This window comes from Dendrobates tinctorius, unplaced genomic scaffold (genome assembly GCF_039654945.1).
Source record: "Dendrobates tinctorius isolate UK_male_01 unplaced genomic scaffold, ASM3965494v1 ptg000117l, whole genome shotgun sequence".
Lineage (NCBI taxonomy): Eukaryota > Metazoa > Chordata > Amphibia > Anura > Dendrobatidae > Dendrobates > Dendrobates tinctorius.
Genome location: NW_027361785.1, coordinates 6,186,385 through 6,202,805, shown reverse-complemented (window position 1 = coordinate 6,202,805; position 16,421 = coordinate 6,186,385). Strand labels below are relative to the sequence as shown.

Here is a 16,421-nt window from a genome sequence, read left to right as displayed (position 1 = left end):
CAGAGTATTCCCGTCCTCATGTGTAGGAGAACTAGTGAACTGTGAGAGGCCAAATGAAGTTAGAGAAAGAAGATGAGAGGCAGATTGGGAGAGGGGATCATTGATGGGGATGTTAAAGTCTCCCATGAATTGGGTGGGGATGTCACAGGAAAGAAAGTGAGTAAGCCAGGTGGCAAAGTGGTCTAGAAACTGGCGGGAGGAGCCTGGAGGGCGATAAACGCCACTCGTAAGGAGAAGGGCTTAAAGAGTCTGACGGCATGGACTTCAAAGGAAGGAAAAGTAAGTAAGGGAACCGGGGAGATGACCTGGAAAGCACATTGTGATGAAAGGAGCAAACCAACACCTCCACCCTGTCTGTTCTTAGGTCTGGCGATATGTGAAAATTTCAGCCCACCAAACGAGAGAGCGGCAGCAGCGGTGGTGTCTGAATGCTGGATCCAGGTTTCTTTAAAGCCAGAAGGTTAAGGGAATTAGAGAGGAAAAAAATCGTGAATGTAAGTTAGTTTGTTACACACAGACCGTGCATTCCAGAGAGCACATTGGAAAGCGACAGGAGAAGGCATGCACTGAATGTTAATAAGATTAGCAGGGTTTCTATATGCAGCTGGAGGAGAGTAATGTATGCTGGTGGAGGGAGGCCCAGGGTTGGGGGAGATGTCACCTGCAACTAGTAAAAGGAGAAAAAACAGAAAGAGCAGGAGGTGGTGGGATGATTTGTATGAACGTTTTGAGAGCTGCATGGAGGCATTGGATGGCTTGGAGTGGGTAAGAAATGTCAGTAGAGCCTCAGAGTTATACACGAGAGATGGGAGAAGGGAGGGGTGGACATGGAGAGAGTGCACAGAATGTGCGGGCGAGTTGTGAGAAAGCAGAAGTAAAAACAAATAAGCAGCAGATTGATATGATCAATACATAATGTAGTACGACTGACCAAGAAGCATGTTTGTATGAAAAACTAATGCACCTTGCCTGTCTCCTGCCCTGTCCAACTGCCATTGTCTAACTGCCAAGCACTTTATCCTGTTGCACTTAATATCTGTTGCACGCGTGCTATCCCAGCCAGAGATAAATATATATGAAATGAAATATCTGCTAGCATCAGGCACCAAATGGTCACAATCAGTAATTAACCAATTAGCACAAGGCCAGTGCAGGCATTACTACACAGGGAAAACAACAAATGCTGAACAAGGCCATAAAACATATGTATAACTCATACATATCCTCCGGTCCCAGCTCAGAAACCAGTGAATCCCTGCTGCGCACAGTGCATGTGCTGGGGAGATTCATAAGTCTACAGTCACACAAAGTGACTGCAGACTTAATAGATTTGGAGCGGACAACCCCTTTAAGAATAAAACCAGTAATGTATTACAATGGTCCAAGATTACATAAAACTGGGAAATGGATTGCAAAGGTGAACGCAGTACAACACAGAAGTACTATACAATAAACAGTCCACAGCGTCAGGCTCACCTTTTTGATAAGTTCAAACTCTTGTGTAACTTTCTGAAGCAGTTTTCTCTCTTTCTGTAGCTGCGCTTGTAGCTCTTCAATCTGTTTTAGGGCACAGTTTTGATCCTGAAAATCGAGAAATATTCCTAAGCATCACTGTATAATCAAGGATGACCAATCTATTCTCCAGACATGCCGATATTAGCAAATATATTGACCATAACATATTATATTAATTCTGGAGCATGAACCGGAATCCTGCATAGTGCAATTCCCTTGTTATACCTCTGGAAATGTATGGCTAAGGATTCACTCACACTGGCGTATGTTCTGGCACGGGAAAGAATCGGGCCGACTATGCTAATGACATATCTCAAACTGTGTCAGAGATTCATCTGAGTGTCAGCTGGGTGGAATCGTAATCTCTTGCATCAGAGAATGGGAGCACAGGTGCGGAGAAAACGGAAGAACTTAATTTCTCAATCTTATCCATTGTCTGGGTCCGTGGATGTTGGACTGCACTTGAATGTCATCCGAGTGCAATCCAATGTTTCACAGGCACTCATAGACTTGTATGGTGTACATGATCCAATTATTGGATACACCCGCAGCATGCGGAGATTGTTTTCTTATGCCGAAACGGCATGAGAAAATAATTGCAGATCTGCACTGCCTCATAGTATAGCAGTGGGCTTAGTGCGAACCGATAAAACATCGGAGAAGACTCGGCTGTGTTATACGCAATTGTGAGTGAGCCCTAAATGTTAACAGCGCGCTCTGCCCAGCTTTACAATGTAAGCACAAAGCATATATCTTTTTTTCATAAGAAATAAAAATCAGTACTGTAATTTCTATTAATAAAACTCTTCCAAAGCAGACGGAGCAACATTGGAAATCTTTGTGCAACTATTCATGGCCACACTTCTATGCACAGCATTTACCTTTACTTTCTGTTCTTTAATTAACCTTTCAGCTTCTAAATCTCTCTCTAATGTGGCCTTGGCTTTCTGAGTTTCCAGTATCTGCGCTTCCAGTAACTTGTGGTTGGACTGTACAGTTTCCAAGCGGGTGACTAGGTCTTCATTGATACAGTTCATTTTTTCTTGCTGAAATACAATATGCAATTAGTTTAAATGTGCTCGTGTACATTTTTCTGTCAACATATATAATCTATATGTACTGTAAATGGAGTCTATGTTAATAGTTAATACATGTGCAAGAGTGTAATGCACCTTCTTGGGTATCATTTGTTTTACATGAATATTTCAATAACAGGAGTTAAAGGGTTATTCACAAAAAAAGGATAGGGGATAACTTGCTGATCTCTAGGGCTGGTTCACATGATTGGGGCTTTAGAAACCAAGGATTACAGCTCAGCAGCCATGACGCTGAAAGCTCTAGTTATCATCTATGGGACTAGCCGAGAGCTGTACTCCGCAGTGCCATAGACAAGGAAGGGAGAAGAAGCAGAGCATGAACCCCTCCGCTCTTTTCACGACGGGGCTACAAGGCCTCATTCTTGGGGCTCTGAAGCCCTAATCACCAGATTGCAGGAGGTTCCAGGAGTCAGACTCCAGCAATCACAAAGTTATCTTAAAGATAACTATCCTTTAAAAATAAGTATAATGGTAAATCTGCTCAAGCACAAAAACTAAAGAAACTATGAAGAACTATAGATAGAAATATTACAGAACTGTACTAAAAGCTATATTATCATATGGTGTGCTAACACTACAATATGCAGTGAGTTATATTGAAGCTGCAGATTCGTCATAGCAAGTAATAGTAGAACCAAGCTCAATTTATGCTTTCTCTATTCGCCCCTGGATTCTGTCAGCAAGGTATCAAATATTGTAGGAGGCAGTAGATAACAGCCTGCAATCTGCATATCAGGCACAAAGCAAGGATAGCAGTGTATATTCTGATGACATGCACATCCGGGTTCAGTGCTAGCTGATGGTGTAATAAGGCACAGCACTGAGCAATAGCAGTCATCCTTCTCCCCCTCCAGTGTATATTCTGATGACATGCACATCCGGGTTCAGTGTTAGCTGATGGTGTAATAAGGCACAGCACTGAGGAATAGCAGTCATCCTTCTCCCCCTCCAGTGTATATTCTGATGACATGCACATCCGGGTTCAGTGTTAGCTGATGATGTAATAAGGCACAGCACTGAGGAATAGCTGTCATCCTTCTCCCCCTCCAGTGTATATTCTGATGACATGCACATCCGGGTTCAGTGTTAGCTGATGGTGTAATAAGGCACAGCACTGAGGAATAGCAGTCATCCTTCTCCCCCTCCAGTGTATATTCTGATGACATGCACATCCGGATTCAGTGTTAGCTGATGATGTAATAAGGCACAGCACTGAGGAATAGCTGTCATCCTTCTCCCCCTCCAGTGTATATTCTGATGACATGCACATCCGGGTTCAGTGTTAGCTGATGGTGTAATAAGGCACAGCACTGAGGAATAGCCGTCATCCTTCTCCCCCTCCAGTGTATATTCTGATGACATGCACATCCGGGTTCAGTGTTAGCTGATGATGTAATAAGGCACAGCACTGAGGAATAGCCGTCATCCTTCTCCCCCTCCAGTGTATATTCTGATGACATGCACATCCGGCTTCAGTGTTAGCTGATGATGTAATAAGGCACAGCACTGAGGAATAGCCGTCATCCTTCTCCCCCTCCAGTGTATATTCTGATGACATGCACATCCGGGTTCAGTGTTAGCTGATGATGTAATAAGGCACAGCAACTGAGGAATAGCCGTCATCCTTCTCCCCCTCCAGTGTATATTCTGATGACATGCACATCCGGGTTCAGTGTTAGCTGATGGTGTAATAAGGCACAGCACTGAGGAATAGCAGTCATCCTTCTCCCCCTCCAGTGTATATTCTGATGACATGCACATCTGGGTTCAGTGTTAGCTGATGATGTAATAAGGCACAGCACTGAGGAATAGCCGTCATCCTTCTCCCCCTCCAGTGTATATTCTGATGACATGCACATCCGGGTTCAGTGTTAGCTGATGGTGTAATAAGGCACAGCACTGAGGAATAGCAGTCATCCTTCTCCCCCTCCAGTGTATATTCTGATGACATGCACATCCGGGTTCAGTGTTAACTGATGGTGTAATAAGGCACAGCACTGAGGAATAGCCGTCATCCTTCTCCCCCTCCAGTGTATATTCTGATGACATGCACATCAGGGTTCAGTGTTAGCTGATGGTGTAATAAGGCACAGCACTGAGGAATAGCAGTCATCCTTCTCCCCCTCCAGTGTATATTCTGATGACATGCACATCCGGCTTCAGTGTTAGCTGATGGTGTAATAAGGCACAGCACTGAGGAATAGCAGTCATCCTTCTCCCCCTCCAGTGTATATTCTGATGACATGCACATCCGGGTTCAGTGTTAACTGATGGTGTAATAAGGCACAGCACTGAGGAATAGCAGTCATCCTTCTCCCCCTCCAGTGTATATTCTGATGACATGCACATCCGGATTCAGTGTTAGCTGATAATGTAATAAGGCACAGCACTGAGGAATAGTCGTCATCCTTCTCCCCCTCCAGTGTATATTCTGATGACATGCACATCCGGGTTCAGTGTTAGCTGATGGTGTAATAAGGCACAGCACTGAGGAATAGCAGTCATCCTTCTCCCCCTCCAGTGTATATTCTGATGACATGCACATCCGGGTTCAGTGTTAGCTGATGGTGTAATAAGGCACAGCACTGAGGAATAGCAGTCATCCTTCTCCCCCTCCTGTGTATATTCTGATGACATGCACATCCGGGTTCAGTGTTAGCTGATGGTGTAATAAGGCACAGCACTGAGGAATAGCCGTCATCCTTCTCCCCCTCCAGTGTATATTCTGATGACATGCACATACGGGTTCAGTGTTAGCTGATGGTGTAATAAGGCACAGCACTGAGCAATAGCAGTCATCCTTCTCCCCCTCCAGTGTATATTCTGATGACATGCACATCCGGCTTCAGTGTTAGCTGATGATGTAATAAGGCACAGCACTGAGGAATAGCAGTCATCCTTCTCCCCCTCCAGTGTATATTCTGATGACATGCACATCCGGGTTCAGTGTTAGCTGATGGTGTAATAAGGCATAGCACTGAGGAATAGCCGTCATCCTTCTCCCCCTCCAGTGTATATTCTGATGACATGCACATCTGGGTTCAGTGTTAGCTGATGATGTAATAAGGCACAGCACTGAGGAATAGCAGTCATCCTTCTCCCCCTCCAGTGCATATTCTGATGACATGCACATCCGGGTTCAGTGTTAGCTGATGGTGTAATAAGGCACAGCACTGAGCAATAGCAGTCATCCTTCTCCCCCTCCAGTGTATATTCTGATGACATGCACATCCGGGTTCAGTGTTAGCTGATGATGTAATAAGGCACAGCACTGAGGAATAGCCGTCATCCTTCTCCCCCTCCAGTGTATATTCTGATGACATGCACATCTGGGTTCAGTGTTAGCTGATGGTGTAATAAGGCACAGCACTGAGGAATAGCCGTCATCCTTCTCCCCCTCCAGTGTATATTCTGATGACATGCACATCTGGGTTCAGTGTTAGCTGATGGTGTAATAAGGCACAGCACTGAGCAATAGCCGTCATCCTTCTCCCCCCCCCCCCCCAGTGTATATTCTGATGACATGCACATCCGGGTTCAGTGTTAGCTGATGGTGTAATAAGGCACAGCACTGAGGAATAGCCGTCATCCTTCTCCCCCTCCAGTGTATATTCTGATGACATGCACATCCGGGTTCAGTGTTAGCTGATGATGTAATAAGGCACAGCACTGAGGAATAGCAGTCATCCTTCTCCCCCTCCAGTGCATATTCTGATGACATGCACATCCGGGTTCAGTGTTAGCTGATGATGTAATAAGGCACAGCACTGAGGAATAGCCGTCATCCTTCTCCCCCTCCAGTGTATATTCTGATGACATGCACATCCGGGTTCAGTGTTAGCTGATGATGTAATAAGGCACAGCACTGAGGAATAGCCGTCATCCTTCTCCCCCTCCAGTGTATATTCTGATGACATGCACATCTGGGTTCAGTGTTAACTGATGGTGTAATAAGGCACAGCACTGAGGAATAGCCGTCATCCTTCTCCCCCTCCAGTGTATATTCTGATGACATGCACATCTGGGTTCAGTGTTAACTGATGGTGTAATAAGGCACAGCACTGAGCAATAGCCGTCATCCTTCCCCCCCCCCCCCCCCCCCAGTGTATATTCTGATGAACATGCACATCCGGGTTCAGTGTTAACTGATGGTGTAATAAGGCACAGCACTGAGGAATAGCCGTCAACCTTCTCCCCCTCCAGTGTATATTCTGATGACATGCACATCCGGGTTCAGTGTTAGCTGATGATGTAATAAGGCACAGCACTGAGGAATAGCAGTCATCCTTCTCCCCCTCCAGTGTATATTCTGATGACATGCACATCCGGGTTCAGTGTTAACTGATGGTGTAATAAGGCACAGCACTGAGGAATAGCGGTCATCCTTCTCCCCCTCCAGTGTATATTCTGATGACATGCACATCCGGGTTCAGTGTTAGCTGATGGCGTAATAAGGCACAGCACTGAGGAATAGCAGTCATCCTTCTCCCCCCCGTGTTAAGCTTGAATTTCTGACAATGTGTAAGAAATATAGGTATCCACAAAATGTGTTCACTGCAGGAATCCCTGGAGTACAAATGCAGCTGACTGTGATTTTGTGCTGTGGTTGGAATATATTCCACTAAACCATTATTATTATTAGAAAGTTTAAAAAAAAAAAACCTGACAAAATAACCATTCATCTATAATCTGGATACATGGAACACGGTCTCAGTAATACTGTAGTATTCTCACATATTTGGCTCCTTTTAACCTTTGTAATTATTAAGATGAGGAGCCACTTCTGCTGCTGAACCCAAAGCTCGGACACGTATGGCCGGCCAAATGACAAGATCAGGCTGTTCTGTCCTCCGGTCTGCATGGCTGGATTGCTCCCAAGTTATTGCATTCAGAAGATGACCGTATGTCAAATATGAAACGCTCTGCATGCATTTTCTGATCAGGCTAATGCTCTGGGATATTCATTATAATAAGATCATTACTGAGCACAAGGACACTTGCTTTAATAAACGTTGTGGGAAACGGAGAAATTTATCAAGACTGGTGGTTTACATGCCAGTGCTGAACCTATAGCTACCGCCCACAAAATCTGGTGCAAATGCTGGGCTATCCGAGCTCCAAATAATGAAATCTACACCTGCCAGGAAAGTTGACCAGTTCTCTTTTAGCTAGATACAGCCAGGGACAGCTGAGGACACGGTAACATGGCTACGTCACATTATTCTGTCTGCTCCATCTTATAGGAGACTGCTATAGATGGGCAGTCAGAGGCTGGGGAAGTATAGGCAACATAACTTAACACTTTTTTGCCTTTTTGGTATGATTCTATGCTTTAAAACACAGAGATTTTGCAAATATGCATGCTATTGTGTTTTTTTCTTCAACGCTGTGGTGGATCCAGCAAGAGGAAGAAGTGCAAGTTCTTTCTCTACTTTCCATTAATTTGCAATCCACATTCGGCTTCGTCATACAAAGCTGCACAATAAATTGCAGCAATATCGTGCCAAAAATGCTGTTTGTGAAACCTCTTTCAGGCAACAATAGCGCAGCAGAGCGCAGTGAGACGTTACAGTAGAGAACGAAATTACAAGTGAGGACTATCATCATTAGTAACGTGTAACATTCCTCACCTCTGCAGTGGCCGTTCTCAGCTGACGGGTAAGCTCTTCTAGCTGCTGCTCTGTTGATTTGACTTTCTCCTTCTCCAATTCCAGCAGCTCCACTTGTTTGTCATACTCTACCAATAGATTCTACAAGACCAGAACAGCAAAATTAACAGTCACAAGTAGTATAAAGTAATGTCAGGTTACAAACACACATGAAACGCTATTGTGGAGGCATTACGGCATATGCCAGTTTGTCCTCTTATGGCCTGAGTAAAGTAGAAATACTTGATAACAGTGGAATATGCAGACCACACTGCCTCTTATAGACTACCATGTGTTTATATCCTATGAATGTGAACAAACAATGCTAATATATATCATACCTGATAACTTTCTGCACCTTGCACAACATCCTTCATGGACGCCGTGAGTTGCTGCTTTTCTGCTCTTACTCGCTCTAACTCTTCTTTTATGGACTGGACCTTAATGGAAATGAGGATAGAGAATGAGACTGGAGTTTATATAGACATTCTCAAGAAGAGCGTCTATATTGCAATGTCCAATTTCTATCAGTACTTCATTATCACAGCATTGAATAAAAATGATTAACGGTAGCTTATCTTCTGATTGCAGTGCGACATTATCTTACCACAAGAAATGAAGACACTACTGTGAAATCAGCCCCGCTCATACCCATGCTCAGCTAGCTGGCTACACCGCTCATACCCATGCTCGGCTGGCTGGCTACACCGCTCATACCCATGCTCGGCTGGCTGGCTACACCGCTCATACCCATGCTCGGCTGGCTACACCGCTCATACCCATGCTCGGCTGGCTGGCTACACCGCTCATACCCATGCTCGGCTGGCTGGCTACACCGCTCATACCCATGCTCGGCTGGCTGGCTACACCGCTCATACCCATGCTCGGCTGGCTGGCTACACCGCTCATACCCATGCTCGGCTGGCTGGCTACACCGCTCATACCCATGCTCGGCTGGCTGGCTACACCGCTCATACCCATGCTCGGCTGGCTGGCTACACCGCTCATACCCATGCTCGGCTGGCTGGCTACACCGCTCATACAAATGCTCGGCTGGCTGGCTACACCGCTCATACCCATGCTCGGCTGGCTGGCTACACCGCTCATACCCATGCTCGGCTGGCTGGCTACACCGCTCATACCCATGCTCGGCTGGCTGGCTACACCGCTCATACCCATGCTCGGCTGGCTGGCTACACCGCTCATACCCATGCTCGGCTGGCTGGCTACACCGCTCATACCCATGCTCGGCTGGCTGGCTACACCGCTCATACCCATGCTCGGCTGGCTGGCTACACCGCTCATACCCATGCTCGGCTGGCTGGCTACACCGCTCATACCCATGCTCGGCTGGCTGGCTACACCGCTCATACCCATGCTCGGCTGGCTGGCTACACCGCTCATACCCATGCTCGGCTGGCTGGCTACACCGCTCATACCCATGCTCGGCTGGCTGGCTACACCGCTCATACCCATGCTCGGCTGGCTGGCTACTCCGCTCATACCCATGCTCGGCTGGCTGGCTACACCGCTCATACCCATGCTCCGCTGGCTGGCTACACCGCTCATACCCATGCTCCGCTGGCTGGCTACACCGCTCATACCCATGCTCCACTAGCTGGCTGGCTACACTGCTCATACCCATGCTCGGCTGGCTACACCGCTCATACCCATGCTCGGCTGGCTGGCTACACCGCTCATACCCATGCTCCGCTGGCTGGCTACACCGCTCATACCCATGCTCCTCTGGCTGGCTACACCGCTCATACCCATGCTCCGCTGGCTGGCTACACCGCTCATACCCATGCTCCGCTGGCTGGCTACACCGCTCATACCCATGCTCCGCTAGCTGGCTGGCTACACCGCTCATACCCATGCTCCACTAGCTGGCTGGCTACACCGCTCATACCCATGCTCCACTAGCTGGCTGGCTACACCGCTCATACCCATGCTCGGCTGGCTGGCTACACCGCTCATACCCATGCTCGGCTGGCTGGCTACACCGCTCATACCCATGCTCGGCTGGCTGGCTACACCGCTCATACCCATGCTCGGCTGGCTACACCGCTCATACCCATGCTCCGCTGGCTGGCTACACCGCTCATACCCATGCTCCACTAGCTGGCTGGCTACACTGCTCATACCCATGCTCGACTGGCTACACCGCTCATACCCATGCTCGGCTGGCTGGCTACACCGCTCATACCCATGCTCGGCTGGCTACACCGCTCATACCCATGCTCGGCTGGCTACACCGCTCATACCCATGCTCGGCTGGCTGGCTACACCGCTCATACCCATGCTCGGCTGGCTGGCTACACCGCTCATACCCATGCTCCGCTGGCTACACCGCTCATACCCATGCTCCGCTGGCTACACCGCTCATACCCATGCTCGGCTGGCTGGCTACACCGCTCATACCCATGCTCGGCTGGCTGGCTACACCGCTCATACCCATGCTCCACTAGCTGGCTGGCTACACCGCTCATACCCATGCTCGGCTGGCTGGCTACACCGCTCATACCCATGCTCGGCTGGCTGGCTACACCGCTCATACCCATGCTCGGCTGGCTGGCTACACCGCTCATACCCATGCTCGGCTGGCTGGCTACACCGCTCATACCCATGCTCGGCTGGCTACACCGCTCATACCCATGCTCCGCTGGCTGGCTACACCGCTCATACCCATGCTCCACTAGCTGGCTGGCTACACTGCTCATACCCATGCTCGGCTGGCTACACCGCTCATACCCATGCTCGGCTGGCTGGCTACACCGCTCATACCCATGCTCGGCTGGCTACACCGCTCATACCCATGCTCGGCTGGCTACACCGCTCATACCCATGCTCGGCTGGCTGGCTACACCGCTCATACCCATGCTCGGCTGGCTGGCTACACCGCTCATACCCATGCTCCGCTGGCTACACCGCTCATACCCATGCTCCGCTGGCTACACCGCTCATACCCATGCTCGGCTGGCTGGCTACACCGCTCATACCCATGCTCGGCTGGCTGGCTACACCGCTCATACCCATGCTCGGCTGGCTACACCGCTCATACCCATGCTCGGCTGGCTGGCTACACCGCTCATACCCATGCTCGGCTGGCTGGCTACACCGCTCATACCCATGCTCGGCTGGCTACACCGCTCATACCCATGCTCGGCTGGCTGGCTACACCGCTCATACCCATGCTCCACTAGCTGGCTGGCTACACCGCTCATACCCATGCTCGGCTGGCTACACCGCTCATACCCATGCTCGGCTGGCTGGCTACACCGCTCATACCCATGCTCCACTAGCTGGCTGGCTACACTGCTCATACCCATGCTCAGCTAGCTGGTTGGCTACACCGCTCATACCCATGCTCCGCTGGCTGGCTACACCGCTCATACCCATGCTCAGCTGTGCGTGTGGGGGGTAGATAAACAAATCGAACACATCCACTATTGCCATTTGATGACTGTGCTGCTGATATAGTATGGTACCATACAATGTATTGATATGCTTACTAGGAATAAATTATTTTTAGATTTAAAATAATACTTTCAGAAAAAAAAATGAGCATATAAAATAATTTATTACTACATCTAAAGAAAAGTAAAAAAGCAGCAGAATAAACTATGTAGATGATTTCATACGGGAAAGCTCAGAATTATCATATGATCATCCTTATAGCCACAGATCCTGAAAGAAGGAGGCAGCAATAATTATGCCGGTTGCACCAGAAATGTACTCCAGTCCCTAACTGGAGAACATCTCTGGCAGATGCACATGCCCCTTTTAAGATGCACCTAATTCATTAAAGGGGTTATTCGGTCTTAAACTACAAGTCTACAGTCACTATGTGATTGCACGCACTGCACGCTGTGAGGATTCTCCAAGACCGATGCTGGATGAGGAGGGCGCGTGACTAATATGTGATTTGCATACATGCGGTCACCTGCTGACAAGACTGTATCCAGCCTGCAAGCTTACTGAGCGATGCAGGGTACAGTCTAGTCGGAATATGACTGGAAATATGCATATTCGTTAGGGAAGTCACCCATTATTTGGGTATACAACAACATTAAGGCTATGTGCACACGGTGCGGTTTCTGCTGCGTTTCCGCAGCGGTTTTGCCCCTGCGGAAACGCAGCAGTTCCGCTGACCAAGTACAGTACAATGAAACCCTATGGGGTTTCAAAAACGCTGTGCTGACGGTGCGGTTTTTTCCGCGCGGTTTTGCTGCGGTTTACAAACCGCAGCATGTCAATTGTTTGTGCGGTTTCCGCAGCGGTTTCATACCTCTACTATAGTAGAGGTGTGAAACCGCAGGGCAAAACCGCAGACCAAACCGCAGGAAAACCGCAGGTCACTTTACCTGTGGTTTTACCTGCGTTTCCGCGCGGAAAAAACCGCAGCGGAATCCGCAACGTGTGCACATAGCCTAAAGGATTCTTTACCTCTTTTCTATTGGCATCCAGCTCCTTCTTTGCCTTTACAGCAACCGCTTTAATCTTATTGCTCTTCTCATCTTTTTCTTTTGCTTCTCGCTCCAGAGTTTCTAGAATTAAAGTAAATAAAAACAAAAATGTTTTTATTGGTAAATTTTGTTAAATGTGTCAAAAAATAGTGGTTTCATAAAAACACAAAAAATGAAGAAATTGGCAACTGAAAAGTGAAAGCACCAACTCATCTCAACACCTGTATAATGCATATCAGATCGAAATACAATGTGGACGGGAATAAATAATGGGCAACAAATTACAGCTAAAGGCAGCCTTACTATGTAGGCTACAGAAAACGGGTATTGGGCATCACAATGACTCCCCGATATGTCTAGCACAGTTTTAGTAACATGAGGTTGTTCGTAACTTTAGAGGTGCTCCTCATGCCAGGCAATCAAATATTCCTATTATAAGTTAGAGGACATTTTTAGCTAACAAATAGTAAACAGAAAATTTCTCCCAACCATTAGATTTCCCAGCAATTCCTCAGTTATTCCCTGCCATCACAAAGTGCCATCAGGGGACAGAGGCTGGGGTCACTGCCACAACCACTGGAACAAAGCGTCATAGGGAGTAAAGGCGGTGACCACCACCAAAGCACCTCCATGAAATGAAGTGCCATTAGTTATGCTCGTTACAGGGCTGAGCTAGTCCCAGCGTGATGTGACATCACTTGCGGGGGCAGCGCTGATCTTTGCATGTCGGCTCGTTACGGCTGTTCTGAACAGCCCATAGAGCGAGTGCTGTCATTGTGCACATCACCCAGGGACTAGCCCAGTGGCCGCAGCCTCAGCCCCCTGATGACGCTTAGCCTGAGTATCCCGGCATGTACTGGGAGTCTCAAACGAAGCGTCATCAAAAAGGAAGCAGTAACCAAAAAACAAAAGCAGCTAGTTTTTTTTTTTTTTAATTAAAGCATATTGGAAAATAGTTTAGATTATGGCACTAAATAGACAGGGATTTAGGAAGAAAATTTCTTTGGACTTCAGACCAACTCTTTAAAATCATGCCTACCTGCCCTACTGGAAGAGCGACAACATGGAGAAAATGAACGTACATTCCCTCTGCAGCTGCTTGTTTCCAGTTATTGGGGGCGTCTCAGGGAGTAGTTACAATGACCGGTAGCCGGCACTTTGACAGCTGGCTCGCCACTGTGTGTGCAGATCTGGTTGTCAATCAAAGTACCTGGAAGCAATTACAGTCACATTCACTGTGCAGCGAGCGGGGACTTCAACATCCCACCCCAGTGAGTGGAAGCGAGCAGCTGCAGAGAGAAGAGAACTCCATTTTCTCCCTGTATTCTTGTTTGGAGTAAGCCAAGCAGGCATGATTTTAACTCTATTTCACTTCAGATTACCTCTAGATCTGCAGGTAAATAGTGTTTCTAGACATGACACCATGCATAATGCGTTCTGACCAAAAATTGAACAGTTCAGCAAGAATTTAAACTGTGGCCTCTGCTGGAATTCTAGGAGGATTTTGATTCAAGAACAAATAGATGTAAAGCCTACAGATGATCTAACATTACACACAAATGTAGCTCTGGTTCACATTGATCCCTCGATTTAGTTTAAAGGATAGTAGAATACTTTACATTTCTTATATAAGGTTTTACTCTAACTTTTTATGTGACGACAACAAATCCTGGAATGATATACCCTAGTTTTTTCCCCATGTTTGTGTAAAGTAAAGATCTTATAAGTCATTTCCACGTTACGTTAGCACTACGGACAGACGCATAAATGAAGAATTAAGCACAAATGTGAAGGCAATATCACCAAAAACATTTCTGTACCTATTTTATTTTGAAGATCTGCTAGAAGAGATTTCTGTTCAAGATCCAATGATTTAGAAAGTAAACTCTAAAAAGAGGATATGAAAAAAATAATTGTTAATAGATTTTAAGAGCTAGAGACAGGTGGTTGCAGTGAATGTAACGTTTCTGGTTTTCAATCCTTACAAGCTAAAGACCCATTAGCGCTTACTTAGAGCTTGCAGAAAACATTACATCTCAAGCTTTTAATAGAGGAGAATGCATTAAGTATTCACATTCCAGTAAGTGGCAATGACTTTACCCTTGAAATAACTGGCAGTGCCAGCGATGATGAAAGTTATAATTGTACAAACACCGTATTCTCATTTTTTATGATGTACATGGCAATAGGAAGAGAACAGCTTGTCTACAGCATCACAAATTTAATTGACGTCTGCTGTGTTAACCTTTCAAAAAAAGCAAGAAATATGAAAGTGCCCCTCCTGTTCCTCGGACTGCGGCAGAAAACATAAGGGAATATTCATAAGCTGCATTTTTGCCACAAAAACACAGCATTTTAGGGGGTGTGCACACGTAAGCGGTTTTTTCGCGTTTAAGCGTTTTTACCGGCAAAAACACTTAAAAAACGCTTACAAGAAGCATCCCATTCATTTTAATGAATTCTGCACTTTTTGTGCATATTGATCCGCTTTTTTCCCGCTTCGCGGCATGCTCATTAATTTTGCGGAAAAATCTGCATTTCTAACTATATTCTATGAGACTGGGGATACTCCGGAAAAAAATGCATAAAAACGCGCAAAAAACTCGCGTAAAACGAACTTTTCCTGGGAAGGAGTCCGGTTTTTAGTCAGGAATTTTCTGCATACGTGGGTACATAGCCTTAGGCTATGTGCAGACACTGCGGATTCTGCTGCGGTTCCGCAGCGTTTTTGGCCCTGCAGAACTGCAGCAATTCCGCAGACATGGTACAGTACCATGTTACCCTGTGGGTTTTAAAAACCGCTGTGCTCACGCTATGGTTTATAAACCGCAGCATTCCAATTGTTTCTGCGGATTCCGCTGCGGTTTCACACCTTTAACATAGTAGAGGTGTGAAACCGCCTGGGAAAACCGCAGGCCAAACCGCAGGTCACTTTACCTGCAGTTCCACACGGAAAAACCCGCAGGTGAATCCGCAGCGTGTGCACATAGCCATACTGTCCCAGCAAAGTGAATGAGATTTCTGAAATCACATGCACACGCTGCCGATTTATTCTTTGAAGATTTGAGGCAGGTTCACATTTGCAGCATGTCAAGTATTTCAGTGTTTTTGCATCGTTTTTGATCCATTTTTAATAAATGGGGGGGAGGAACGCAGCAAAAACGTTCATTTTCCATGCAGCATTTTTCCTGCCAAGAGACATGTTTTTGATGCAGAAATGCATTAAACGTGTGCACATACGCTAACACAATTGCTTAAAGGAGAATTCCCCATCTAAATCATATTAGGAGACCTAGGACTAATGCATTAGTCCGTGGATATCGGGACTGGCTGCAGGTCTCCTGACCGGAGCATTATAGCTCCATATATAAATCTATGAGGCTGTCACGCTCGGGTCAAGAGAACAGCTGCCTGTCCGTGCACTGCCGTCTGCTACCGTCCCGAGATGCACAGACATGGCGTAGTGTCCAGAGGCTGGAGGTGCTACCAGGAGACAGGCCAGTACACCAGGAGACATGGAGGGGGCCGTAGGAGGGCAACAACCCAGCAGCAGGACCGCTACCTCCACCTTTGTGCAAGGAGGAACGGGAGGAGCACTGCCAGAGCTCTGCAAAATGACCTCCAGCAGGCCACAAATCTGCATGTGTCTGCACAAACGGTTAGAAACTGACTCTATGAGGATGGTCTGAGGGCCC

The 16,421-nt window shown here is 47.0% G+C and overlaps 1 protein-coding gene across 1 annotated transcript in view; it reads right to left on the bottom strand.

Annotated features, from left to right (window-relative positions):
- Positions 1 to 16,421, bottom strand: part of GCC2 (GRIP and coiled-coil domain containing 2) — a 108,246-nt gene that overhangs the window by 39,439 nt on the left and 52,386 nt on the right. The window contains exons 7-12 of the mRNA XM_073590486.1: positions 14,547 to 14,613; positions 12,707 to 12,807; positions 8,602 to 8,700; positions 8,243 to 8,362; positions 2,397 to 2,561; positions 1,477 to 1,581 (exon numbers count right to left, since the gene is read on the bottom strand). Of these exons, the coding sequence (XP_073446587.1) occupies positions 1,477 to 1,581; positions 2,397 to 2,561; positions 8,243 to 8,362; positions 8,602 to 8,700; positions 12,707 to 12,807; positions 14,547 to 14,613 (657 nt within the window). The remainder of the gene's footprint in view (positions 1 to 1,476; positions 1,582 to 2,396; positions 2,562 to 8,242; positions 8,363 to 8,601; positions 8,701 to 12,706; positions 12,808 to 14,546; positions 14,614 to 16,421) is intronic.